General features: G+C 38.4%; 1 protein-coding gene across 1 annotated transcript in view; it reads right to left on the bottom strand.

Moving 5' to 3' along the window:
• Positions 1-22,818, bottom strand: part of ush2a (Usher syndrome 2A (autosomal recessive, mild)) — a 217,576-nt gene that overhangs the window by 156,639 nt on the left and 38,119 nt on the right. Inside the window, exons 10-18 of the mRNA XM_087834076.1 lie at positions 22,037-22,251; positions 19,772-19,993; positions 15,068-15,161; positions 7,694-7,889; positions 6,543-6,673; positions 5,904-6,111; positions 2,872-3,155; positions 2,257-2,482; positions 1,963-2,100 (exon numbers count right to left, since the gene is read on the bottom strand). Of these exons, the coding sequence (XP_087690202.1) occupies positions 1,963-2,100; positions 2,257-2,482; positions 2,872-3,155; positions 5,904-6,111; positions 6,543-6,673; positions 7,694-7,889; positions 15,068-15,161; positions 19,772-19,993; positions 22,037-22,251 (1,714 nt within the window). The remainder of the gene's footprint in view (positions 1-1,962; positions 2,101-2,256; positions 2,483-2,871; positions 3,156-5,903; positions 6,112-6,542; positions 6,674-7,693; positions 7,890-15,067; positions 15,162-19,771; positions 19,994-22,036; positions 22,252-22,818) is intronic.

Genomic DNA, 22,818 nt, shown 5'->3' with positions numbered 1-22,818 from the left:
AGAATATTTAAAAGGCAGAGCCTTAAGTTTTCAGGCCCCTCTTCTATGGAACCAGCTTCCAGTTCTCTCTACTTTTAAGATCAGGCTTAAAACTTTCATTTTTGCTAAAGCATATAGTTAGAGCTGGATCAGATGACCCTGAATCCTCCCTTAGTTATGTTGCAATAGGTGTAGGCTGCTGGGGGATTCCCATGATTCACTGAGTATTTCTTCTTCAGTCACCTTTCTCACTTACTATGTGTTAATAGACCTCTCTGCATTGAATCATACTTGGTATTAATCTCTGGCTCCACAGCATGCCTTTTATCCTGTTTTCCTTCTCTCTTCCCAACCTGTCGTTGCAGATGGCCGCCCCTCCCTGAGCCTGGTTCTGCCGGAGGTTTCCTCCTGTTAAAAGGGAGTTTTTCCTTCCCACAGTTACCAAAGTGCTTGCTCATAAGGCGTCATATGATTGTTGGTTTTTTTTCAGTATGTATTATTGTAGGGTCTACCTTACAATATAAAGCACCTTGAGGTGAATGTTGTTGTGATTTTTGTGCTGTATAAATAAAATTGAATTGAATTGAATATTGGGTTGAAATATGATACAATGTAGAGGTTAAATCTCAAATTAATGCAGTTATTGTGGTATAAGATGGCAAAGATTTTCTGGATTTGTCCTTGTGGCGGTGTAGTTGAACGCACCCTGTTGATATTATTTTTCAAACATTTCATATTCCTCATGATGACTGCCTTAACAGCTCCTGTGCTGGAACCCCAGTAGGTCCCTAGGCGGTATAACAGTCATAATTCAGCTATTGCTGCCACAAATGTAATGTAAACAGAAATTTAAAAAAATATTTAGCTTCTTTATTCTTTGCTTAATTTTCTTTTTACTTTTTTGAAAATCCACATGATAATGCTTGCTGTTTTGTAAAACATCATCAACATTTGTCATTCTAAGACCAGGATCTGCTATTGGAAGATTTAACATGAAGCATTTATGTCATATTGCATCGAAAATAATTAATCCAAACCTTTATCGCCTTTTATTTGTTTCCCAAAAGTTTTTTGATAGAGAGATGCTCCGGTGAGAAACAGAAACAGACAATGGTAGAAACCCTGTAAGAGCATAATTGTCTGTTGCATATGCCAAACAATGTCAACTGTGATTCATTTTTTTCAGAACTACACTAATGACATCAAAATTTCATTGATTTTGAGCACAACTGCTATCATTTTGAAATAACCACTTGATGCCACTGCTAATAACTAAACTGAGCCACCGTTTGTCATTTATTTGTAATAATATTTAACACAAAACCAATAACTGTGTCTGAGGTTGCATTAAGGACTAAGGTTCCAAATCACAAATCAATTCAGTTTATTTTTCTCAAGGCCGGCCAGATGATAAACAAATCAGATATTCTATTTAGCCACTTGGGCAAGAAATACTGAATGGCTGCCATGAGTTGGCAGTTAAGGAAATTAAAACAGTCAGCTTGCAGGAATGGAAGTGGAAATGCATTGAAATATCAGTATGATCAGACATTATAGCACAATTATACATCTGTTTCCTTATACCCACAAAGAATGTGACAGCTTCTATCTTTATGTCTACTTTATTATTTATTTATTCATTATTTTTACACATTTTAATCAAAACATCAATTCCCAACTTGTCATTGTAAACTTAATAATGATATGAAGGCTCTTCTTCTTCACTGACACTATACGTAAACTGCAACCTCTTGTCCTGCAACACTAACCCAAACAGGTGCACAACTGAAGGATGCTTTTTCCTTCCTTTTATTCGCTGTGATGCTTATGGTTGATTCCTGGCAGGGAGTGGCTGAAAAATGCAAAAGCTTTAGACCAGCAACACCCATCCCCCTTTTTCAAAATTCAGAGTCATTTTATTGGTGAACTTTTATGCTACAGTTATTTGTGAAAGTTTCTTATCATCCCTTCTTTTGAACTCACCAGGTCGGCAGCTACTGCAGTCCTTTCCATAGCGTGTTGGGATACAAACACATTGACCTGTGGCACTGTCGCAGACTGACCCGCTGACTGTTCCTTTAGGGTGACACATACAGGGTACACAGCCGTGGGACAAGCCCTCTAATAGGACACAAAACAACATCAGTAGGGCTGAATAAATTTGCACTTTTTAAATAATTTGTTAACAATTTTGTTTCATTTGAGTGTTTTATTATTGAGTGAAAAATAAATGTGTAACTAATCATGGATTTAAGTTGCAGTTTGGTGTTCTCTTACTCTCAACGTCTAAAGTCTGGTTATAGTAGTTGTGAGCACAGTTGGTGCACTGCACTCCCTCTACTCCCTCCTTGCATGGGCACTGTCCGGTCTGCATATCACACACACCCCCTGAAACCGTTCCACTGATGTCACACACACACGGCAGACAGCCCAGAGAGTTTCGTTGCTCCAGGGTGTGAAAATCATGATGGCAAGAATCACAGTGACGGCCTTCTACATGTTCCTGAAGAAAGAAAGATGGAACAAATGTGGAAAGAAAAGATTTCATATTAAACTTGTAACTTAAAGTATCAGGATTGGACAAAACATTTGCCAGGAGCCAAGGGTTAAACCGGTCTGTCTGACTACACACACGCACACGCACGCACACACACACACACACACACACACACACACTATAGCAATAATGCATTATTTTCCTTTTTGTGCTTCTATCATTTAATCTATATCAGTATTAGATTAATAATCAGAAGATCAAAGCAGAACATTTTACAACAGAAAATACAGAAGTCATAATTTCCTGAATTTTAACTCCAATTTGTGCTTTATGATTACATAACATAATTTTTATGGAAGTTAGTGTCTAAAACATTGTAAAAATGTCATACATGCCTTACACACACACTGCCCTGTGTAAGGATCACAGTCTGTCCCGGGTACTGTCCCCTCCTGTGAGCAGTCGCAGGGGGCACAGGATCCTTCCAGCCTCAAACCAAACAGGCCTCTACCGCATGAGTCACATCGCAGGCCACCAACTCCAGGTTTGCACTCACACTGGCCCCCCTCAGGTTCACAGAATGGACTGAGGGAACCCAGAGGGTCACAGTCACATGGCATGCAGCCGTCTGGGTGGGAAAGGTTCCAATAACCAAACTCACAGCGGTCACATGAAAGGCCTGCGATGAAAACACGAGTGAGAAAGGGAGATAAAGAAAGAAAAATGGGAAACAAGAAAAAGAAATTGATGATCGCTTGTTCACCAACTAGCAGTTAGCACTCCTCTGTTTGCAGACCTTTGTATGAGCGAGTAAGTGTATGTGTCTGTCTAAGCGAGAGAGAGCAAGAGAAATGGTGGGTGAGTGTATAAAACTGCCATCATTAGGGCCAGGCCCTCTACATATGATGGATCACTTACCTAAGGCCAAACACTTAATTTTACTGAGCAGAAAATAAATAAATTAAGCAACTACAAGAAAAGAATGAAGGGGGGAAAAATAGGAAATGGAAGGATGGAAAAATGACCAGATTGATATGAAAAATAATTTTAAAAATATGATCTTTTGTAAAACAGGAAAAGTTGAGTTATCTTTAAAGGCCAAAAAGAGCTATAGAGTAACATATGCAAAATTAACATTTCAGTTTAGTTATTAGTCTTAATTAACTTTCAACTTATTAGGTCAGCATTTCATTACGCCATTATTAAATATTACTCCTTTCACTCTTTTGCAGTTTATTACTGCATATAATAATTACAAATATTAGTAAACACAAAGTCCATACATTTGCATGTTTTTATAGAAAAAACAATCTTAGGCTATACGACTAGTTAAACTATGCAGTGTGTGCATGCAGGGCTTATTTGAATACGCCATACGTATTCCATGACAGGCAATCTGTCCCTAAATGGATGCTCGGGGGCAAAGCAGTCACCATAGCCGTTTAAAAGGGAGCGGGTGTTCATATGTGGGTGGGTATGAAAGTGTGTGCGCACACACACATTAATAATAACATACCTGTACATCTGTGTTAATGTGTGTGCGTGTGTGGGGCCTATTCTGTGTGGGGTAGACACTTGGCATTTCCCCTGGTCTGCCCATTTAATGATTTTATAGATATGAATATATCTCTCTCCATATATCATATTTTACAGTAGTGAAATGAAGATATGTGTCAGTGTGTGTAGAGTGCAAATGTCCAACTGAGTGTATTAGCGGTAAATATGCAGGCTGGCAGACTGATGGTTACAAACCTAACAATGATTTGATATATTGTACTCAAGGTAGATTTTCCCCCAAAAATGATATCATTTATAACGAATCATACACTTACAACAAAAACATCACTTACAAAGTGTTCTCTTTTAGAGCAGTGACCTGACCAACTCACCATTTACGAATCATATTTTTGCAATTAGACTTTTGATAAACAAACAGAAAAAAGGGGGGGGAAAGAGATCAATAAAAGGGACCGAAAAGTGAGAACATTAGAGAACAGCCTGTGTTAGAAGATATTAGATCAGAACAGAAAGGATGTAATGTTTTTCTGAGGTGTCCACGTGTGCATATGTGTGTGTGTGTTGTTCGGGACATGGCCAGCCCTTTTATCAGTAGCCAGCTGGTTAACAGGCTCATGCATCACCATTTCAAACACTATTATGTACACACTGCACTCTGGCACCTTGTTATGAGTGTGCATGTGTTTCTGCATGTGTGTATCTGAGTCTCCGTGCACACATTTCAATTCCGTCCTTCTGAAGCTTGCCTGCCATTGCTCTACTCAAAGTATCAGCTTGGCGATAATAAATTGCCATAATCAAATCTCATTTCTGAAAAATACCTGTGGGAGCAACCAAACAAACAAGGACAGAAAAAAAACCTAAATGGGTCTTGTAAGAAGGAGTGTGAAAAATACAAGGGGCTGCAGCAGTTTGTTTTAATCAACTTGGCATTGAATTAGAGATTTAAATACCAGCTTAGTCCTTGATGGGTTGCGTGTGTACACAGACACACACACACACACACAAAGAAACTCTTACAATTTACAATACATAGCTAAGCAAAGACAAAAGTGCATGAACACATTCATACATTTTTTTAAACATACACATAAACACAAACAAACACACACTTGTACACATGCCCGCACTCACACACGCAATGTGGACCCTTGATAGCAAGGCTTAGCAATAACCACGATGCGTTGAGTTGAGGAGCGTTGGCCGGTTTTGCATTTCATATGAGCCTGGTCTTCAAAGACACACAGGGGAGAGAGTGAAACCATTTATCACAAAGAGAAGCACGACGGCTGGAAGCACCGCCAGCAGAAAAGCCTGTTTATTTTGGCTGCCACAACAGTTTGGGATATGAGTGTCGTGTGTGTGTGTGTGTGTGTGTGTTCATCAGTGTGCATGTTTTTCATCTGGACCCAGTATCCCCACTTTTTTTGCTTTTGCGTACACCTCAATGAGCACTCCTATGTATGCTGCTACTGGACAATTAAATAACCATTGGAATAAAAAAAACCCCCAAAAAGTTATTAACAAAGTTATTAAGGAGATTTTGTGAAAAAAAAAAGTAAACCACAGATTTTTTTTTAGCCGATGTGATTTGCTGTTGTGTTAACATACCAAGGTCAAACAATAGCTGATCTTACCCTTTTCAGCATATTATCTTAACTCAGCATTCAACTTCAATGCTTGACTTTCAGGAAAAGGATCTAGGAATCTAGGAAGATGCCTAAAAAACTCATGTTTTACACCTACATATAAAGAGTGCTGTTGAAAGAAGCAGCTCCAACAGTCTCCTTTGACAGATGCACACACAAACAACTTTAAACGCAAGATTTTGATTTCTTTCAAAAACTAGACCATCACCATTTACACCTGTAAAAACTAAGCTTTCTTCAGTGGTTTGAGATCTTTTTACCTGTGACATGGGGTTTACAATGGCACTGTCCTGTGTAACGGTTGCAGCTGGAAACTGCCCCGGCAGAGGTTCTCATGACACCCATGCCATTGCAGTTACAGGAACTGCAACCATTTGGATTTGAGGCTGTGAGACCAAACCAACCAGGCAAACAGTCTGCACACTGACGGCCTGTTACTGCAGCTTTACAGTGACACTGACCTCCTATCTGAAAGTGACAAACGGAGAAAGAGGGAAAGATTTTAATCATAGATTAACGTGGTAAAGCGGTATTTTACTTTCTTCTTCTTTTCTAATTTTTCTAATAAAAATGTGAATATAAAATAATAAAATGTAAATATTCTGAGATTATAAATGTGAAAGTTACGCATTTCTAAACAGAGTCAAAGAACCATATCACTTCACTTTGCACAAACGGATGAAGGTTGAAGTGAATTTGTCCATTGCGTTGTATTTGCTGATGCTTAAAAGGTATCACCAAATCAGCATGCTATTTCCTTCTCAGCAATCGTAATAGGTGTTGCAATGTTTATTGTAAAATTATTACTTCAAAGAGTGTAATTTATTTACAATAGTCTTAATATGCACATCCTGTATTGATTATTAAGATCGTTCTATATTGAATGTAATGGCGTCTACCTGCACACAGTCCATTCTGCCGTTGACCGTTCCAGCAGTGTAACAGTCACAAGGCTGGCACACATCAACTGAAGTGGGATCACCGTCCTCGAGCCTGAAAAACCCACTTATACACTGCTCACAGTTCTTACCTGATAGGAAACATGGAGAAACAAGGCGATAAAGGGTGAAAAAAAGTCAATAGATAGAAATCACACAGAAAATGCTGAAAATGTCCGGTTTAACCATAATTGTTTAAATGGTAAGGTGCTTTTCAGCCTGATGAAAAAATATAACTACTGCATGATTGAATTTACACATAGGAGGGATTTGAGGCTATAAGACCGAACCAAAAGGGATAAGAATGATTAAATTTACCAGTGTCTTTACGTTTATTAGTATCTATAAGGACAAAAACAAAGTGGAATTTAAGACAGCCCATGCAAATTAGTAAAATGCATCGACATGAAGAAAACACAGTAAAATGACCTCAGTAAACAAATTCCAGATGACTTTCTCAGTGTTAATCAATAGTTTTAGGTATTGAATACAACATTAATTTCCTTTTATTTATTATTTATTTATTTTTCAAGAGAACAAAGCAGAGTATGCTTTAGGTTATCACTGGAGTCATCGGATTATGCAACTCGTAACAAAAGATATGAGAGTTAGATTGTTTTACTGTTACTACAAATTGTGGGTTACTCATTTACACTCGCCTTAGCTCTGCTCAGATTAGGCTATGTAATTAAGCAACATCAACATAATGCACTTGAAGGGTGTTTCTACAATCTTTTCCTCACTTTTTAAATCTACTATGGGCATGGGAAAGTCATTTTCCCAAGGGGCCACGTTAGAAACTGGGACTCGTGGAGGACCACACCAATAATCTTATAAAGAGATGTAAAGAGATAAATATTGAGAAGAACTGAGTTCAACTTATTGGAGTGGCCCTTCACAACACTCATAGTGTCTTATCTCGTCTTTTGGTAAAATTAACTGGGTTTTCAATATCTGTAAATGTTTTATTGATTTGTTTATATTGGAGAGAAGACAGGAAAGCTGGGAGAAAGACCTGTGGAAGACATGCACTAAACAGCATTGGGGTGGATTCAAACCTAGGCATCTGCATTAGCCATATAGCATATAATTTGCCTTTGCTAAATCTGTACCTGTGGTGTTGTGCATGCAGTTGTCGCAGACACCTCCTCCTCCTCGATAATGCTCATCTGGATGGTCATCAGCTAAGACATCATAATGACAGGAGAGGGCGTGGCCGTGACACTGACAAGGTCGGCAGTTCATAGGTTGGAGCTGATCACCTGACCTGAATGGCTTGTCATTGTAGAGTGGTACACAGCTTTCGCACTGTGAAGAACAATTGCATTGCGTAAATATATATGGATGTACATTTTTTATTTGTGTACGGTGACATACTTTAAACTGTACATATAAGTAATATAATACATACCCATGTTAAAAAATAATTTATTAACAGAAACTTGAAACCTACACAGCTGTCATAGCGTGAAAATACATATTCCCTTAAAAAGACTAAAACAAACTAAAACAAAACAAAACTGTACAGAAAAATTATCCCAGAAAAAGTGAAATGTTTGCTTTTGTAAAACAAAGAGTGATATCAGGATGGTAAAAACTGGAGAAAATAAATGAGCAAGTGGAGAAAATGTAAAAAAAATTGTAAAATCGAAGGCCCACTGAAATTTTTAATCTAACGAGAGAAGAATAATACACATAATGGCACATAATACTGATGTATTCTCTGCTATATTAGAAATAAAAACACTACATTCAACCACACACAACACGCACACACACACGCAGAGAGCATAGGGAAATCACTGCTACTAATGAGGAATGACTTGTAACTGCCAGCGCTCTCTCAGAGTCCCACTTTCATGTCAAAATAAACATACCAAGGTGTGTGTGGTTGTATGTGTGTGTGTGATAAAAAATGCATTTTTTTGTAGCAGAGTGCAGCAGAGGCAAGAAGCAGCAAGTACAAGCCCTTTGATTTTGTTCAGCAGTCAGTACAAATTATAGTGGACAAGGGGGGCTTCAAATGGTGGGATTAAAAATGTATTAAAAAACACAGGAGTTCCTCCCATGTGTGACACATGCAGACCTGCACTGGGCCTATTATGTATGACACACAGAGGAGGAGGGAAGCCAGGGGAAGCGAGAGGGAGGGGGAGAGAGTAGATCAAAATGGGGAAAGAGGTTCCTATTTTGTGCTGCATGTGAGAGAACGGAGTAAAAGTAAAATAGAACCGAAAAACTGATGGAAACAGAAGAGGAAGCAAAGCCCAGAAATAATCCATAAGCAGGGGACAATGTGGGGCACAAAAGGAGACAAACAACAAGAAGCAATGGATACATGAATAAAATTAATGCCAGCATAATTACAACATGCACAAGGTCCGCACAAGGATCCACTTATCAAAAAAGTGCTTTGTAGTACTGCAGTGGTCTGCACCCTTGCAGTTTGGTATTTTTATATTTAGTCATTAAAATTTTAGATTACATCTAACAATTAAAACAAATAAATGTTTGCAGTCAGCATCAAGAGGACTGCTGACTGCTTGATTGGCTGATTATTAGCACAACTTAGTGAAACAGCAAGAAAATTCTCTTGAAATGCGATGTATGCATTCAAGCATCAACACAGAAACAACAAGAGACAAAAAGAAACAAGTCTACAAAGACACACACACAGACAACTACACACAGGCAGGGGCACGTCTTGGGACACATAATTCCACAGGAGCACTGAGCTGTTTGCATGTTCCTGTTTGTTCTGTCACTGCCTGCTCATCTGTCTGCCATGCTGTTTGGCCTGAGGTCTATCTGATGTCTTACCTACAATAAGTTCCCTCCTGTACGTTTGTCCATGCTTTTTTCTCTTTCTGCCCATCTGTCTGTGCTTTTCTGCCGGTCTATCAGCATCTCTATGCCCCAAACCGTTTCACATATCAAAGGTACTTTTCTTTCTGCACTCCAAATAGAAAAACCTCACTACATCTCACTCTTCGTCTTATCCGCTGGGGATGAGTCCAAGAGCGGGAGTTTTCCACTCTTCTATCACTCTTTCATTCCTCTTTTTGCCTCCTCTACCTCTGTGTCTCCTCTATCTTCCCACACTTCCTTCCTTCATTTCCCCTCTATCTGAAAAACAAATCACTCTGTACATCTCTCCCTGCTTCCCACCTCTCCGATTCCTCACTCCCTTCCCCCTGTCTCTACTGTCCCCCAACTGCTTGTTCTCATAGCCACACTGAGTATGTGAGCAGGAAATATTACCATACCAAATGAAAGGGGGAGTTTTTTTTCTTTCTTCTCTTTTCTTTTCATTCAACATTGCGTTACCTTCTCTCTCTCCCTGCCTGCTAATTAGTTGAGGGACTGGTGTTTGGCAGTTAAAAGAAGAGCGCAAACGCTCATTCTCTTCCTCATACAAAAGGTTTTGATGGCGCTCCATCATCTGCACACAGTACTCACAGCAAAAAAAAAAGAACAGCACATAAGTAAAACTGAGTTTAAGTTCCTTTAATTCTATTTGCTTTAATCTTCTGCACATAGTCGCTGCACTGTGAACCCAAAACAACAGAAAAAAGTTATTTACTAAGCTAATTTTTGAGTTTGGCATTTCTGTCAGTGACTCTTTAATGTCATTGTTTTTCTTTTTCAACAGTTTCATGAACATTTATTCTTAATGCAAAAAGAAAAAAACAGAGTTAAGCTAAGGGGTGCATGTGTGTGAGTATGAATGAATGTGTGTGTTTTGGACTGTGAAGCCAAGGAGAGGATAACATCTTATTTTCACTCTTGAATGTTTGGACAAAACCTGCTGAGTGAGGAGACTACTCTAATGGATGTGTGGACATTTAGATGGCCTGTCATAGGCAACTGTGTATGTTTGTGTGTGTGTGTGTGTGTGTGTGTGTGTGTGTGTGTGTGTGTATATGTAGGCAAGTGTGTGTCTATATGTGTATGTGTAAAGCTGCTGGGACAACTCATCTTATCCTAAATGCCATGACCAATTTCACGCTCTCACTGGAAAGGTCGTGGCACTGGCTTGTGTATGTGTGAGCAAATTTGTGTGTACATATCCACGTTGTGTGTATCTAAAGTTAACCCAGTTAACCCCTGTGCAGGTGAAAATCTGCTGCTGAGGCACACTTGAGCCACAGAGATCCTGGACAATGCCACTTAATGTCACTAGCCATCAATATCTCTCAGACACATGGATAGAAACAGAAAAACATGTTCAATTCAGAGGGCACATATTATATATAAATACAAAAATTTTTACAGTTTCCAGGATGTCAACTTCTATTCTAATCACAGTTTTCCTACTACAAAAATTATGTTTGAGCATATCCTGCAACAGAACAATCTAGGTCGCAGGTTGATGATTGATTTCATAATAATTTCATCACATCTACAGCTGTATGGCTTGAGAAGAGAGAGGAGCGCTGAGCTGTTAACCGATCACCACATAGGGATACATAGTTGGACCAGTGGCAGTGCAAGATGTCAATTGGCTTGGTATAGACAAATACATTAAAGAGCATCTGGCAAAAAGCCTGATCCAAGACATCTTCAACATCCATCCAAAAAAGCAGAATTTCAACATCACACTGAAGGATGTTTTGGGGCTGTTCTAGTTGTTGTGCCACTGCAACATTTTGTGGAAGTTTGGGACAGTGCCTTTGAATTTGCAAACTGAGGTGGTAATCACTGTTTTTTTAGACCACACTTCACCACCTCCCCTGAGAAGGTCTCTACCTGGGCACTGGAGTAAAGAGTCAACCAGTTCACTGAAGCTTAGATTCAGTAGGATCAATTTTCATCTTGGGCATGAAACACTGCTCCAATGGATATTCAAGGGAAGAACATATGTACCTGTGTTTTGTGGACTTGGAAAACGTTTTTGACCTCATCTCTTAGGGTCTTCTGTGAGGAGTGCTTAGGAAGAATTGAGTACTGGGCCCATTGCAATGGGGACATTTCAGTTCCTGTATATGTTCCGTAAGAAACTGGTTTGCGTCGCTGGACTCATTCCCAGTGGGTGTTGGACTCTGCCAGGGATGCTCCTATCCACTAATTCAATTAATAAGTTATTACTTTTTATGGACAGAGTTTCTAGGTGCAGTGAAGAGGTGGACAGTGTCCAGTTTGGTTGCCTTAGGATCTTGTTTCTGCTTTTTGCAGATGATTTGTGTGTGTGTTTTTTAGATTCATCAATTGACATCTTGCACCTTTCACTGGGGCAGTCTGCAGCTGAGTGTGAAATGGATAGGATGGTAATTAGCAGTTTTAAGTCTGAGGCCACAGTTCTCAGTTACAAAAGAGTAAAGTGTCCATTCTTGGTTTGGAATGAGAAGCTGCCCCAAGTCGAAGTATCTCTGAACTTTGTTCACAAGTGAGGATAGAAGGGAGCAGATACTGAGACAGAGCAGTGCAGAACCTGCAGTAATGCAGAAGGTCTTGATGGCTGGGCACAGGGAGGTCTAGGCGTCTCAACTCAGATTGCTGCCTCCAAATAAAATGGATAGATGCAAGGATGGATGAACTACTACTCTGCACTGTGATCACCTTTTATCAGGTCCTAAATGTATTCAAAAATATGTAGAGGGGGGTAAAAACTAATTGTTAAAGAACATTTCCTTTAACTCTTCCAAGACACACACACATGCACACAGTCACAAAGTTAGTTCACTTGTCCTGAATCAAGTTCGATTTAACCTTCCCTCATAATTTCAGGTGCCAATAAAAGAGGACGGTTCAGACAAAATAAATGTGCAAAAATTTAATTTGGAGTTTAAGAACCATTAACTGACACAGGCATTTTGCAAGTTAAAACCGAGTAATCTGATGTACAATGCAGTATATGATATAACTTTCAGACGTGATGGAATCCATCAGTTATGTAGACAAACAGAGACAGAGTGACAGAATGAGAGATCAAGTCTGACACAGAGTGCACATAAGAAAGAATCAAAAGGAGAGTGCGTGTGTGTCCGTTAGTGCGCACAAGTGTTTAAGTGTGTGTGTGTGAGATGGAGAAAGAGTTTAAGTGTGCTTTCTAAGGCCCCTGTTGATCATCTTGACACATGTCTGAGCATTTCTGTCACTTTAATGTCACTGTGGAAATTCTGCAGATTAGTACAACATCCGTCATGGTGCTAGCCCGATCCAAGTCAACAGAACGCATGCAATATTAAACGCTAATATTCCCCACAGCCTTTTATGCTCCAATATTACAGAGACAGAAGAAAGGCCCTGAATATTCACTCAGAGAGATGACATGGACAGGTTCGGGAAAAAAGAAAGTGCACACAGGCTCACACACAAAAAATGACTCTATAAAGACACGTGCACATATTACACACTAATGTATTTCACAGAAGTGTAGCTTCTGTAGAGATTAATTTACATAAAATATATCCATGCTTATTCCACTACATCTCTCCAACACAAAAGAAGTAATGTATGTACGAGAGAAAAGGAAAGAAGCAGCTTGGGAGGATGGATCGACCTGAGACAGGAAGAAAAAAAGGAGGAAATACAGAATGAAAAATGAAAAACAGAGCCAAATAGGAATGAATTAAATACTTAGAAAGTGAGGCAATAAAGAGTGAGAGGGAATAGAAAAAAACAGCTGAGTGAAATGAAGCGAAATACAAACAGAAAAAGAAAGGGAACTGATTAGAGATGCATGCTGAGGGAATGTAATTGTTCTAGTCGATTTGAGACATTATTTAAACTGAGACCCGAGAGAGAAAGACAGAGTGTGTGAGAGAGGGAGCGATCGACAAAGAGAAGAGGGCGGAGGTGGGACAGGGACCTAAGAGTGGAACGACAAATGTGCTGTATAAAATAGAGAAAAGGAGAAAAAAAGGGGGACATTTTTTGTCATAGTCTGAAGATTACGACTGAAGTTTAGTTTCTGTGTGTGTGTGTGTGTGTGTGTGTGTAGAGCACTTTCTGTGATAACTTTTATTTTAGTGTGAAGTTCATGTAAGAGTAAAATTATTAAATACATGCATGTGTGTAGGAGGCTGTCTGTTATTTGAGAGCAAAGTAAAAGAAAGAAATTTAACAGCTGCTAGCTGACAGCTGTGCGTCTTCATCAATGTACTCTGTTGCACATACACACATGCAGAGACACACACATGCAAAAACTAATGCACAGACACAGGTGTATGAATGATACATAAGTAGTGAATAATGCAGGCTGTCCTGTGCTACAGTGAGGTGAAGCCGTCATATCAAACATTTCACTGCAGACTACAAGGGGTTTTTCTTAGGGTGATGCCTACTACTACCTTACAAGTTGTATTAGCTTCCAGTCAAACTAACATCTGGTCACACAGTGATGGTTTAGGTCAAACTACTCATTCTGTTACCAGTGTGTGAATACTCACAACGTACTTTCAGTTTCACCTTAAATGATTGGCAACTATAACCAGAAACTCTACAGACTGCAAAAAAGATTCTATATTTTACTTAACAACTTATGTAGCAATTACCCAGCTAACTGCTGCAAGTAGCATTCCAGTAATTCACATACACATAAAACCATTTTCTCTAAAATTTTATGAAAACAACTTTTGGCAGACTTTAGGTCCATTTGTTTTAGTTGATATAAATGAATACACAGTTTAATCAGTTTAATCATAATCACAGAAACTAAACTTCTGTCATAATCTTCAGACTATAATTATTGATAAAGGCAATTCTCCATTACATATGGTGATGAAATGAAAACGTTTCTAAATGAACTTAAATATCAAATGAGTTTTATCAATCATCACTATTAGCATTGTGGTCCGCATATAAACAAGCTGGATTTCATTTCAGGCATGCATACTAACATTTGGCTCTCATCTGTTCCTTTACTACTTGTTATCCACTTTTGGTCTAATTTTCTGTCATGAAAATCATGAGTTGTTAACCACTGACTGCTGACCATTGCTGCCTGGTTTTGCATGATTCCAAAAACAAGATGGCTTACTCAACAATTTTCTGAGAAAGATGAAAAAGCTCAACAGTCCCTCCAGACCTCTTAAAAACCATTAGAATAAACATATCATCAAGATGGAAAGAAAAGTGTTCAAATAAATACTTGTGTAGGCGCGTGTGCGTGTATGTGTGCTTACGTACATCTTTGTATAATTTATTAAAGAAGTTCTTTGTCATTAAGAAGGAAAGTGCTTAATTAGGACCACGAGGAGGTTTTCCCCCAGGGGATTCCTCTGTGATGAGTGTGTGTGTGTGTTTGTATGTGTGTATGTGTTTTTTAAGTTTAAACATGATATGTGCTGTGTGCCTGGATCAAATGTAGATATTAATTATTGTGAAATCAAACCCATCCACAAATGTTGTGCCAAAATATGTAGGACTTGTCAACATGAAATTCTAATGACTTCACAATACACTATTTATAAAGCACTACCCACAAGATACTACTAAAAGTGTCGTTGTGATTTGTCATATAAGAGTTTATGTTTGTTACTTACATTGTTCCCCTTTGTGTGGCTCTCTGGCAAACACAGGCATCTGTATAGTGTCACACTGGTATCACAATGATCTGCATGGCCGTGACACTCACACCTTCCCAAAGACAGAAAGAAACATTGAAAATAAACAAACCGAAACTGTGTTTTAAAACTTTGATGATGAAAATTTTTAATTCTCTTATTAAATGTGACAAGAAAAAGCAAAGAAACATCATGGCAAAAGCTCTCCCTCCACGAATGCTTCAGTCAAGAGCTCCTTAGTGCTACTGGGAAGTTTCCATTCAACATTTATAAATGCCATCTTGAGAATCATTAAAGCAACATAACAGGTAGCAGACACATGCGCACACGTGTGCACACGACAGTTATTTAATTATTCATTCAGATATTCAGTTGCTTTCTCTCTTTCATTCTTCTCTCTGTGTATCCTTTCACCTCTTGTTCTCTTAATGCCACTTTCTGTTAAAAGGTGACTTTATTAATCAAATAAGAAATATATATAAAAATTAGGGGTGCAACGATACTTGTATCGATATTGAACCGTTCGATACAGTGCTTTCGGTTCGGTACGCATATGTATCGAACAATACAACATTTTTTATTTATTTTATCAACTTTCCTTCTGACGGTGCTGTCTGTGTTGAGCGCTCAGTGGATCTGCGCTCGACAGTGCAGCCTAGGCGGAGTAGTCGAACGCAGATTCACTGAGCATAGGGCAAACTAGCGAGACAGAAGCTAGGCTAGTTGCAACATGGCAAATTGAACCTCCCCCACCCTCATTCAGATCTAGCGTTTGGAACTATTTTGGTTTTCATGTGACGTATGACCCTGAAGGTAAGCGTGTCATGGACAAAAGTAAAACAGTATGTTGGATGTGCCAGCAATGCTCAATTGGTGGGAACTAGTGTGTTAGCGCAGTTAGCTCGTTAATGTGTTGACGTCTTCCAGCCCCACTCATGAGGCGATCCGCGGTAGCTCGTTAACGAAGATTTGCCATGTTGTGATGTTAACGTCATTTCAGATTAACGCTGACAGCACTAGTGGGAACACAACCAATATGACTGCACATTTACTCCGACATCATCCTAGTGCAAAGACAAAAACAAGCACGCATGCTACAAACTTTACCCGAGTCATTTAGACAGCCGTTAGCACATGATTCTCCTTATGGGGACCTGATATGTTTAATATGCTGCTGAGAATATAGCCCAGAAGAAGCGTATAGTATAGCTTTTATTTTGGAAAGAGACATTTCTCCATAATAAACTCTCTTTTCCAAAGATGAGTGATTCCTCAATCAGATACAGGGCTCGCAAAATCGCTAGCCCGACGTCCTGGGGCTTTTTTCCAGTCGGGCTACCAAAATCTATCTCTGCCCTGCCCGTCGGCCTATCGTAGGAAGGAAAAATATATGTCAATGCTTTTGCATTCTTTCGGAAATGCAGCTGGGTAATTATGTCATTGGCATCGGCCACTGTCAATATGTGACATACTGAAATCGCGTTTGAATTTGCGCTTGTTTTTTGCTTTCACTTTGCAATCGCGTGAACTGTGTATAGAGAGCGACAGCACTGATTGGTGAGTGATGATAATTTGCGCACCAATTCCTCTGACATCGTCTTATCAATCGTTAGCTTACTATGCAAACATGACAAGTGAAATCTCCCGCAGCTTAAACATGTGAGAGGTTGATCGCGCAGAGAATCGCTGAGCGTTATGTTAGTGCGTGTGTAAAAGCAGCAGGATATATATTTTAGTTCTGCTGAGCCAAATAAGACAGGTCAGGGTGAAGAAGTGACAAAACGGAAAGGTTATGACAAATCAGACTATAAGGCAAAAAGAAAGTGCAGCTTTATGGTTTCATGGACAAAAGAATTTCTGTGGCTGCAATATGACGAGCTAAATAACCAGGGCTGCACATAAGTGGTCCGCAGGTGCGCATTCGCTGTCAAAATAAAAACGCGCACAAGATAAGAAGTTGCAACGCGTGTTTGCATACATAAGATTTTCAGGAGGAGGACAGACATTTGTTTAGAACTCTTAAAGATGTCGAAGAAGCTCCTTTAAGCAATTACTTTGGTGTTCCTCCACCTCCAAAGAAATGTCAGAAGGAGTCCGAACCACAAAAGAAGCGCGTATTCTCGGAAAAGTGGTTGCAGGAGGTGAGCTGGCTTCAAACAAATGATGAACGCACAGAGATGTGGTGCAGAATGTGCCGTGAAAATTTAATAAATGACAAATTAATAAAAAGGCATGAACATTTTTTTTGTATCGAAAAAATATCGAACCGTGACACCAAAGTATCGAACCGAACCGAACCGTGAATTTTGTGTATCGTTGCACCCCTAATAAAAATATCTCTATCATTTCCCCTGACCAAGCCTTTTTATACAGTATTTTTGATTTGTGGTAGAACACACTTTTTAGCTTCATTGCTTTGGAGATCTGTCCTAAAATAAAATAAAAAATAAAATAAATTAAAATATATACTAAAAAAATTCTTACTAAAAAAATCAAGCTTAATAAAGATATTTAAACAGTTTTTTAAAGCAAATGAAGCCTGAACTGAGGAGAACTTCCAAAGTAGGATTGCAGTTGGGCTGCACTAAAATCGTAGGTTTCTGTGTGGCCACATTTTTTTTTCCACATTTTGACCAAACAGCGATGTAACCTATCCAGTTTTCTTTGTTGGCATACAAATAAACTTCAGCCTGAAGCCTACCATTTCACATTTTAAAAGCCAATTGTCTTGTTTCAAAAACAGCAGAAAAAAAAGAAACTCATGGCCACCAGTACTACCCCTCAGCCTCCTAATAAATCTGAAAATCCTACATCAATTTATTCATAAATTATCACATTCACAAGATTTTCAGAATTCATCTTAACCTTGAAGTCAAGGTCACTGGGATTTGAACTCATCCAAGACTTTTGGTCGAAGCACCTATGGTATCAGTTTGAAAATCCTACATCGATTCATTCACAAGATTTTTAGAAAACTTGAGGTCAAGGTCAGAGGTCAGCGTCACTGGAATTCAAACCCATCTGGGATTTGTAGTAGATGCACCTGTGATATCAACTTGAAAATCCTTGATGACTTCCTTCTTGAGTTATTGCATCGATAAAATCGTTAGAAAATTTGATCTCTGACCGTGACCTCAAGATTAGAACTTCGTCCAAGACAACAGCCCATAACCCTTTTACAGCTGAAAGGAAAAACTACAACTAATGCTGGAAGATGAGCAAGCTAAAACTCAAGAAGCTTTAAGCGGGACTCCTAAACCACTTTCACAGATGAACTCCAAAGACAGCAGAATCAGGACCATGCACTACCCTAAGTTGCATTTCCTCGTGTTCTGACTACTGGAAATACTCTTTGGTTTTAGCAGATGGAAGTGACTGAGTAGAGCATCAAGGAGGCTTGACAAAGGACAACTACTTATTCACTATAGCTTACTTACTCTGTTGTCACTGTATCTAAGAAGGAATACTACATGTACTTTACACTTGGAACCTGAGAGGTTAAATTAATTTCCAGTGTAAATGACTTGGATATGTATGATTTTAATGAAATGCGTATGTCTGCAATGCACATGTAAAATTGTGGGCAACAGGCACATCTTACTGAAATGTTTTTTTATGTTCTGCTCTGCAACACTTGCTGAAAAACTTTGGTTCAAATTTTTTTTTTGCTCTTCTAATGATACAAAATATTTAAATTAAATAAATACACTAGAAACAATATCCTTCAAATGGCATAACATACTATAAAGTAACTAGTGCAGGCATATAATAATAGCCAGTATTTTGCAAAAATATAAGATAAGAGATATTTATTTTATTTCTACAACAGAGAACAGAAAAATATTGGGGTTTCTAAACTGTCACCATGGTGATAATGTTTCTGTATTTAGATGTATTGTAATATAGGATTGTTATGTCTGTGCTACAATGTAATGCAATACAATAATCTAAGAGGCGTCTAACATACAGGGCTTAAAATAGCCAACATTCACAAAACACGCATTCTAAAATGATTCCTCTCAACATACTTATTTACTTGCTCTATAAAGAATGACGACAGTGGAGAGATGGAAGAAGAATGAAAGATGTGAGAGACAGGAAGAGATAAAGAATGCACAGATGAGATTTCAGCTAAATCTCCGTTTCTCCTACTTCACTGTAACAAGCTACTAATTAAAAGAGCTTAGAGGGAGGGGGAGGGGGAGAAAGAGTTAGAGATGATTGCCTCCTGCATAATCCTATAATTACCACAGTCATGAAAAACAGTCACTCTGTCAGTCTAATGAAGAGATGTGTTCACAATTACTCTCAGAAAGCTCTGCTGAAACTCAGCGGTCTGTGTTTGTCATAATATAAGCTCTCACTCACTTTTACAAAGAAACACTGGGAAGATAGTTAAATAGTTCTTTCAACCAATTATGCCACGTAAGTATGTAAAATTTGGGATGTAACAGGATCACAATTAGAAGCATGCCACTTATAGTAGTCCTCTATATTAATTTGTGAATTTGCAAAAAACATGCTAGGACTTCTAAATTCAGTGTGATGCCAGTTTACCAGAAATATCATACAAATGTCACATTTACCAGTCTTTCAGTTTCTATGCTCTACCAATGATTTACAAATCCATATAATTACTTGATCTCCATTAACCTGCCTGCATAAGTATTTATAAATTTTCACCTGCCACTGATGGTGATTTCACTGATGCCAATGGATCTATGTCGCTGGTTCACTCCAACTGCTCTGGTGTAGTATTGTCCACTCATATGTATTCTGACCTGGGCAGCTTGTACCATCTCCTGTAGGATAGGTGTGTTGTAGAAGTCATTGTAACCTGGCCTCAGGGGTGGCTGAGGGGTCAGCAGGCTGAATGTGATGTTACCTCCTGAGAAGGGCACGTCACTGATGCACATAAACATTACACAAAATTAGAAAAAAAAAACAAGAAAATATTAGATTTTTTAAAATAAAAACACAATCACATAACCAAAATTTATATTTGTGAGTAGCTGTAAAGCACTGTTTAGATCCATATTGCTAACAAACAAAGCTGCACTAATAAATCATTGATTGATTGGTTGATTACATCTACCAGGAAACTACAGAACACAAACACCAAATTTGGTCTGAGGCCCAAGTAATAGAGTACAATCCTAAAGCTGCCTTCTGGAGAACAGTTACTTCTACAAATCTTTCTGTAAACACTATATGGAGAAGCATTGGGCAACAGCTCTTCATCTTTGAATGTCAGTGTTTTAAGTTGTGTTGCCAGCAACATGACAAGGTTTGTTCATAGCAATAAACAAGAAGGCTGCAAGAAAATACTGTCATAAAATTATAGTATTAAACAATCTACAGTATTTGAGATTCTTGTGGATTAGTAGCAATATTTCAATTGTTACTAATGAGATAATGAATAACCCAGACAACTGCATATTACTGATATGTAAATGTACAAGTATGAAAGAAATCTAGGCCTTTACAAAGGAATTGCCAAAATGACAACACAATTCATTAATACCTAATAAAAAGTCTAATAAAACTTCACATCAGAGTTTCTACCAAAATCATTTTGTGCCACCTCTCACTTGCCTTTTGTGTTTTTGGTGTCTCATCAAGAAAACTAACTGTTTACCTTTTCGTAATGACACGATTTAAGGATTATCTAAACTGACGAAGGCATGTCTAAATGTATCCAGCCAAACACTCCAATGGACTCAGATGTTTTGTAAGATTAATTCAATCTAGCATGATAAAAGCATACTAGATTAAACAACATAGTTATATACATATTTAAACGGATCTCATGCCAAACTTTGTAATATGAATAACTCTAAAGGTTGTATGTGATATAATTTGCCAAGTCAAGCAAAAAAACAAGTAATGGCCACATGTGATCTATTCATGCTTGTTCTGTCTAATGCCAACTAAGCCCCAGATACAAGAAGCTATGCCAAGATTTAGTCCGACTGTGTATGTTAGACTATGTTCCAACTCTAGTTGTACATCTACTGCCAACTGAGAGCGTCTGAGACATGTATACAAAAATGTATTTTTATATGTGTTTGTATTTCTTAATATACTAATCTAGCCCAGCCAGCAATTTCCTGTGCACTAGGAAAAATGAATGCATGAATTTAAATGTACTACATGTGTATTATTCAACAAGATATCTGCTGTATTTATCAAGCTCATAATAAAAGAAATGGAACTAAATGTGATGTAACCCAGTAAATATGTGTCTACGCTCTTTCATTCTTCATGGACCAACACTACTACGTGGTCAGTCCTTGAAAAAATATGTAAGCACTTATAATGCTGTTGAGCCTATTCATGATGTTGGGTTTCTATTGCATCACTTCCTGTTTCATTTTGAAATTGTCAGTTTTACTTCCTGTATTTGTTAATTTTCCTTCCTTTATGACTATATGCCAGGCCCTCATTAGTCTCACCTGTGTTGTCCTTCACACCTGTTTTCAATTAGCCAGTCACGTCCCTGTATATATATATATCTATCTCCTATGTTGCACTTCTGATTTGCTACAGTGTCTTGCACTTTTTGTCAATGTTTTGTTTTTCACTTCATTTGTTGGGTTCTCCTTGTATATGACCTTTTAGACTGTTTAATTGACTGCTTTTTGCCTGCCCCTATGGATTATTTTCTATGTTGACTGATCTCTTGGATATGATCAGATCCTGCTTTTGAATTACAGATTTACATTTTTGGACTTTTATTCTGCCTCCTGGTATCCTGTGTCCCTTTACCTCTGTGAAGGGACACAGTTATGATGGTTCAGAAGGTTTTCAAAGGGTTTTATGAGGAGTGGGCAGTACAATTAATTTCACTTCAGTCATCTAAAAATTCTACATCTAAAAATAGATATTGAGCTTTCCTGTAAAAAGCTCTCCTTATAGTAAACAATATGAACTTTTCATCCAACCTACCTGGACAGCTGCAAACAGTTGACTGAGTCCGGTCTTAGTAAAGGCCCGTTGTTCTCCATTTCAAACACATTGCAGTTTCTGGCCATATACTGCCAGTCCAGCCATGGCTGCTCTGTGTTGGTGTTATTCTCAGTGTCTGTGAGGTCAGCCTTTCTTCTCTGGATCACAACTGACTCAGGCATGAAGCCACTAAATTGAACAATAACATAAAATACCTGAAGGAGAGAGGCGTAAAAGTTGACGTGAACAGAATACGACTTGGAACACCAGTTCACTTGTAGACTCTAATACAGTTGAAAGCATTTAGCAAAGCTTACCATGGCGAAGCCTCAGTTTTTGTCACAAAAATTCTGTCATCTTGCACCGTGCTATATTAAAAGGTATAACTAATTTTCTGCATTTTCACAGATAACAAATGAAACACTAAAAGACATTTGTCAGGTGCTCTGTTGCATCATGTTTAACAAATGTTAATAATTACATTTTTTGTGATTTGCGCACTGAAAGGGAAACCCAGCTAAATACAAATACATCTGAGCAAGTGGTTAGCAAACCTCAAAAAAAAAGCAGCATGACAAGGTAAAGTCATTCATTCTACTCCCCTTACTGTTCTTCTCCTCCCACTGGGGCATACCATCAGACACTAAGATATCAAAGCTACCCCAATATACCACAGGAAAATGCCAGTTTGCTGATGCAACATGGAACTCCATGCTCACATAAGAATATAATCCGTATCTGTGTTCAAATTAAAACAATGCAATTTTGTTCAAAGTCGTTAT

This window comes from Neolamprologus brichardi, chromosome 1 (genome assembly GCF_056152115.1).
Source record: "Neolamprologus brichardi isolate AB-2024 chromosome 1, ASM5615211v1, whole genome shotgun sequence".
Lineage (NCBI taxonomy): Eukaryota > Metazoa > Chordata > Actinopteri > Cichliformes > Cichlidae > Neolamprologus > Neolamprologus brichardi.
The sequence above is the reverse complement of the archived record's forward strand: the minus strand, read 5'-3'. Positions and strand labels throughout refer to the sequence as shown.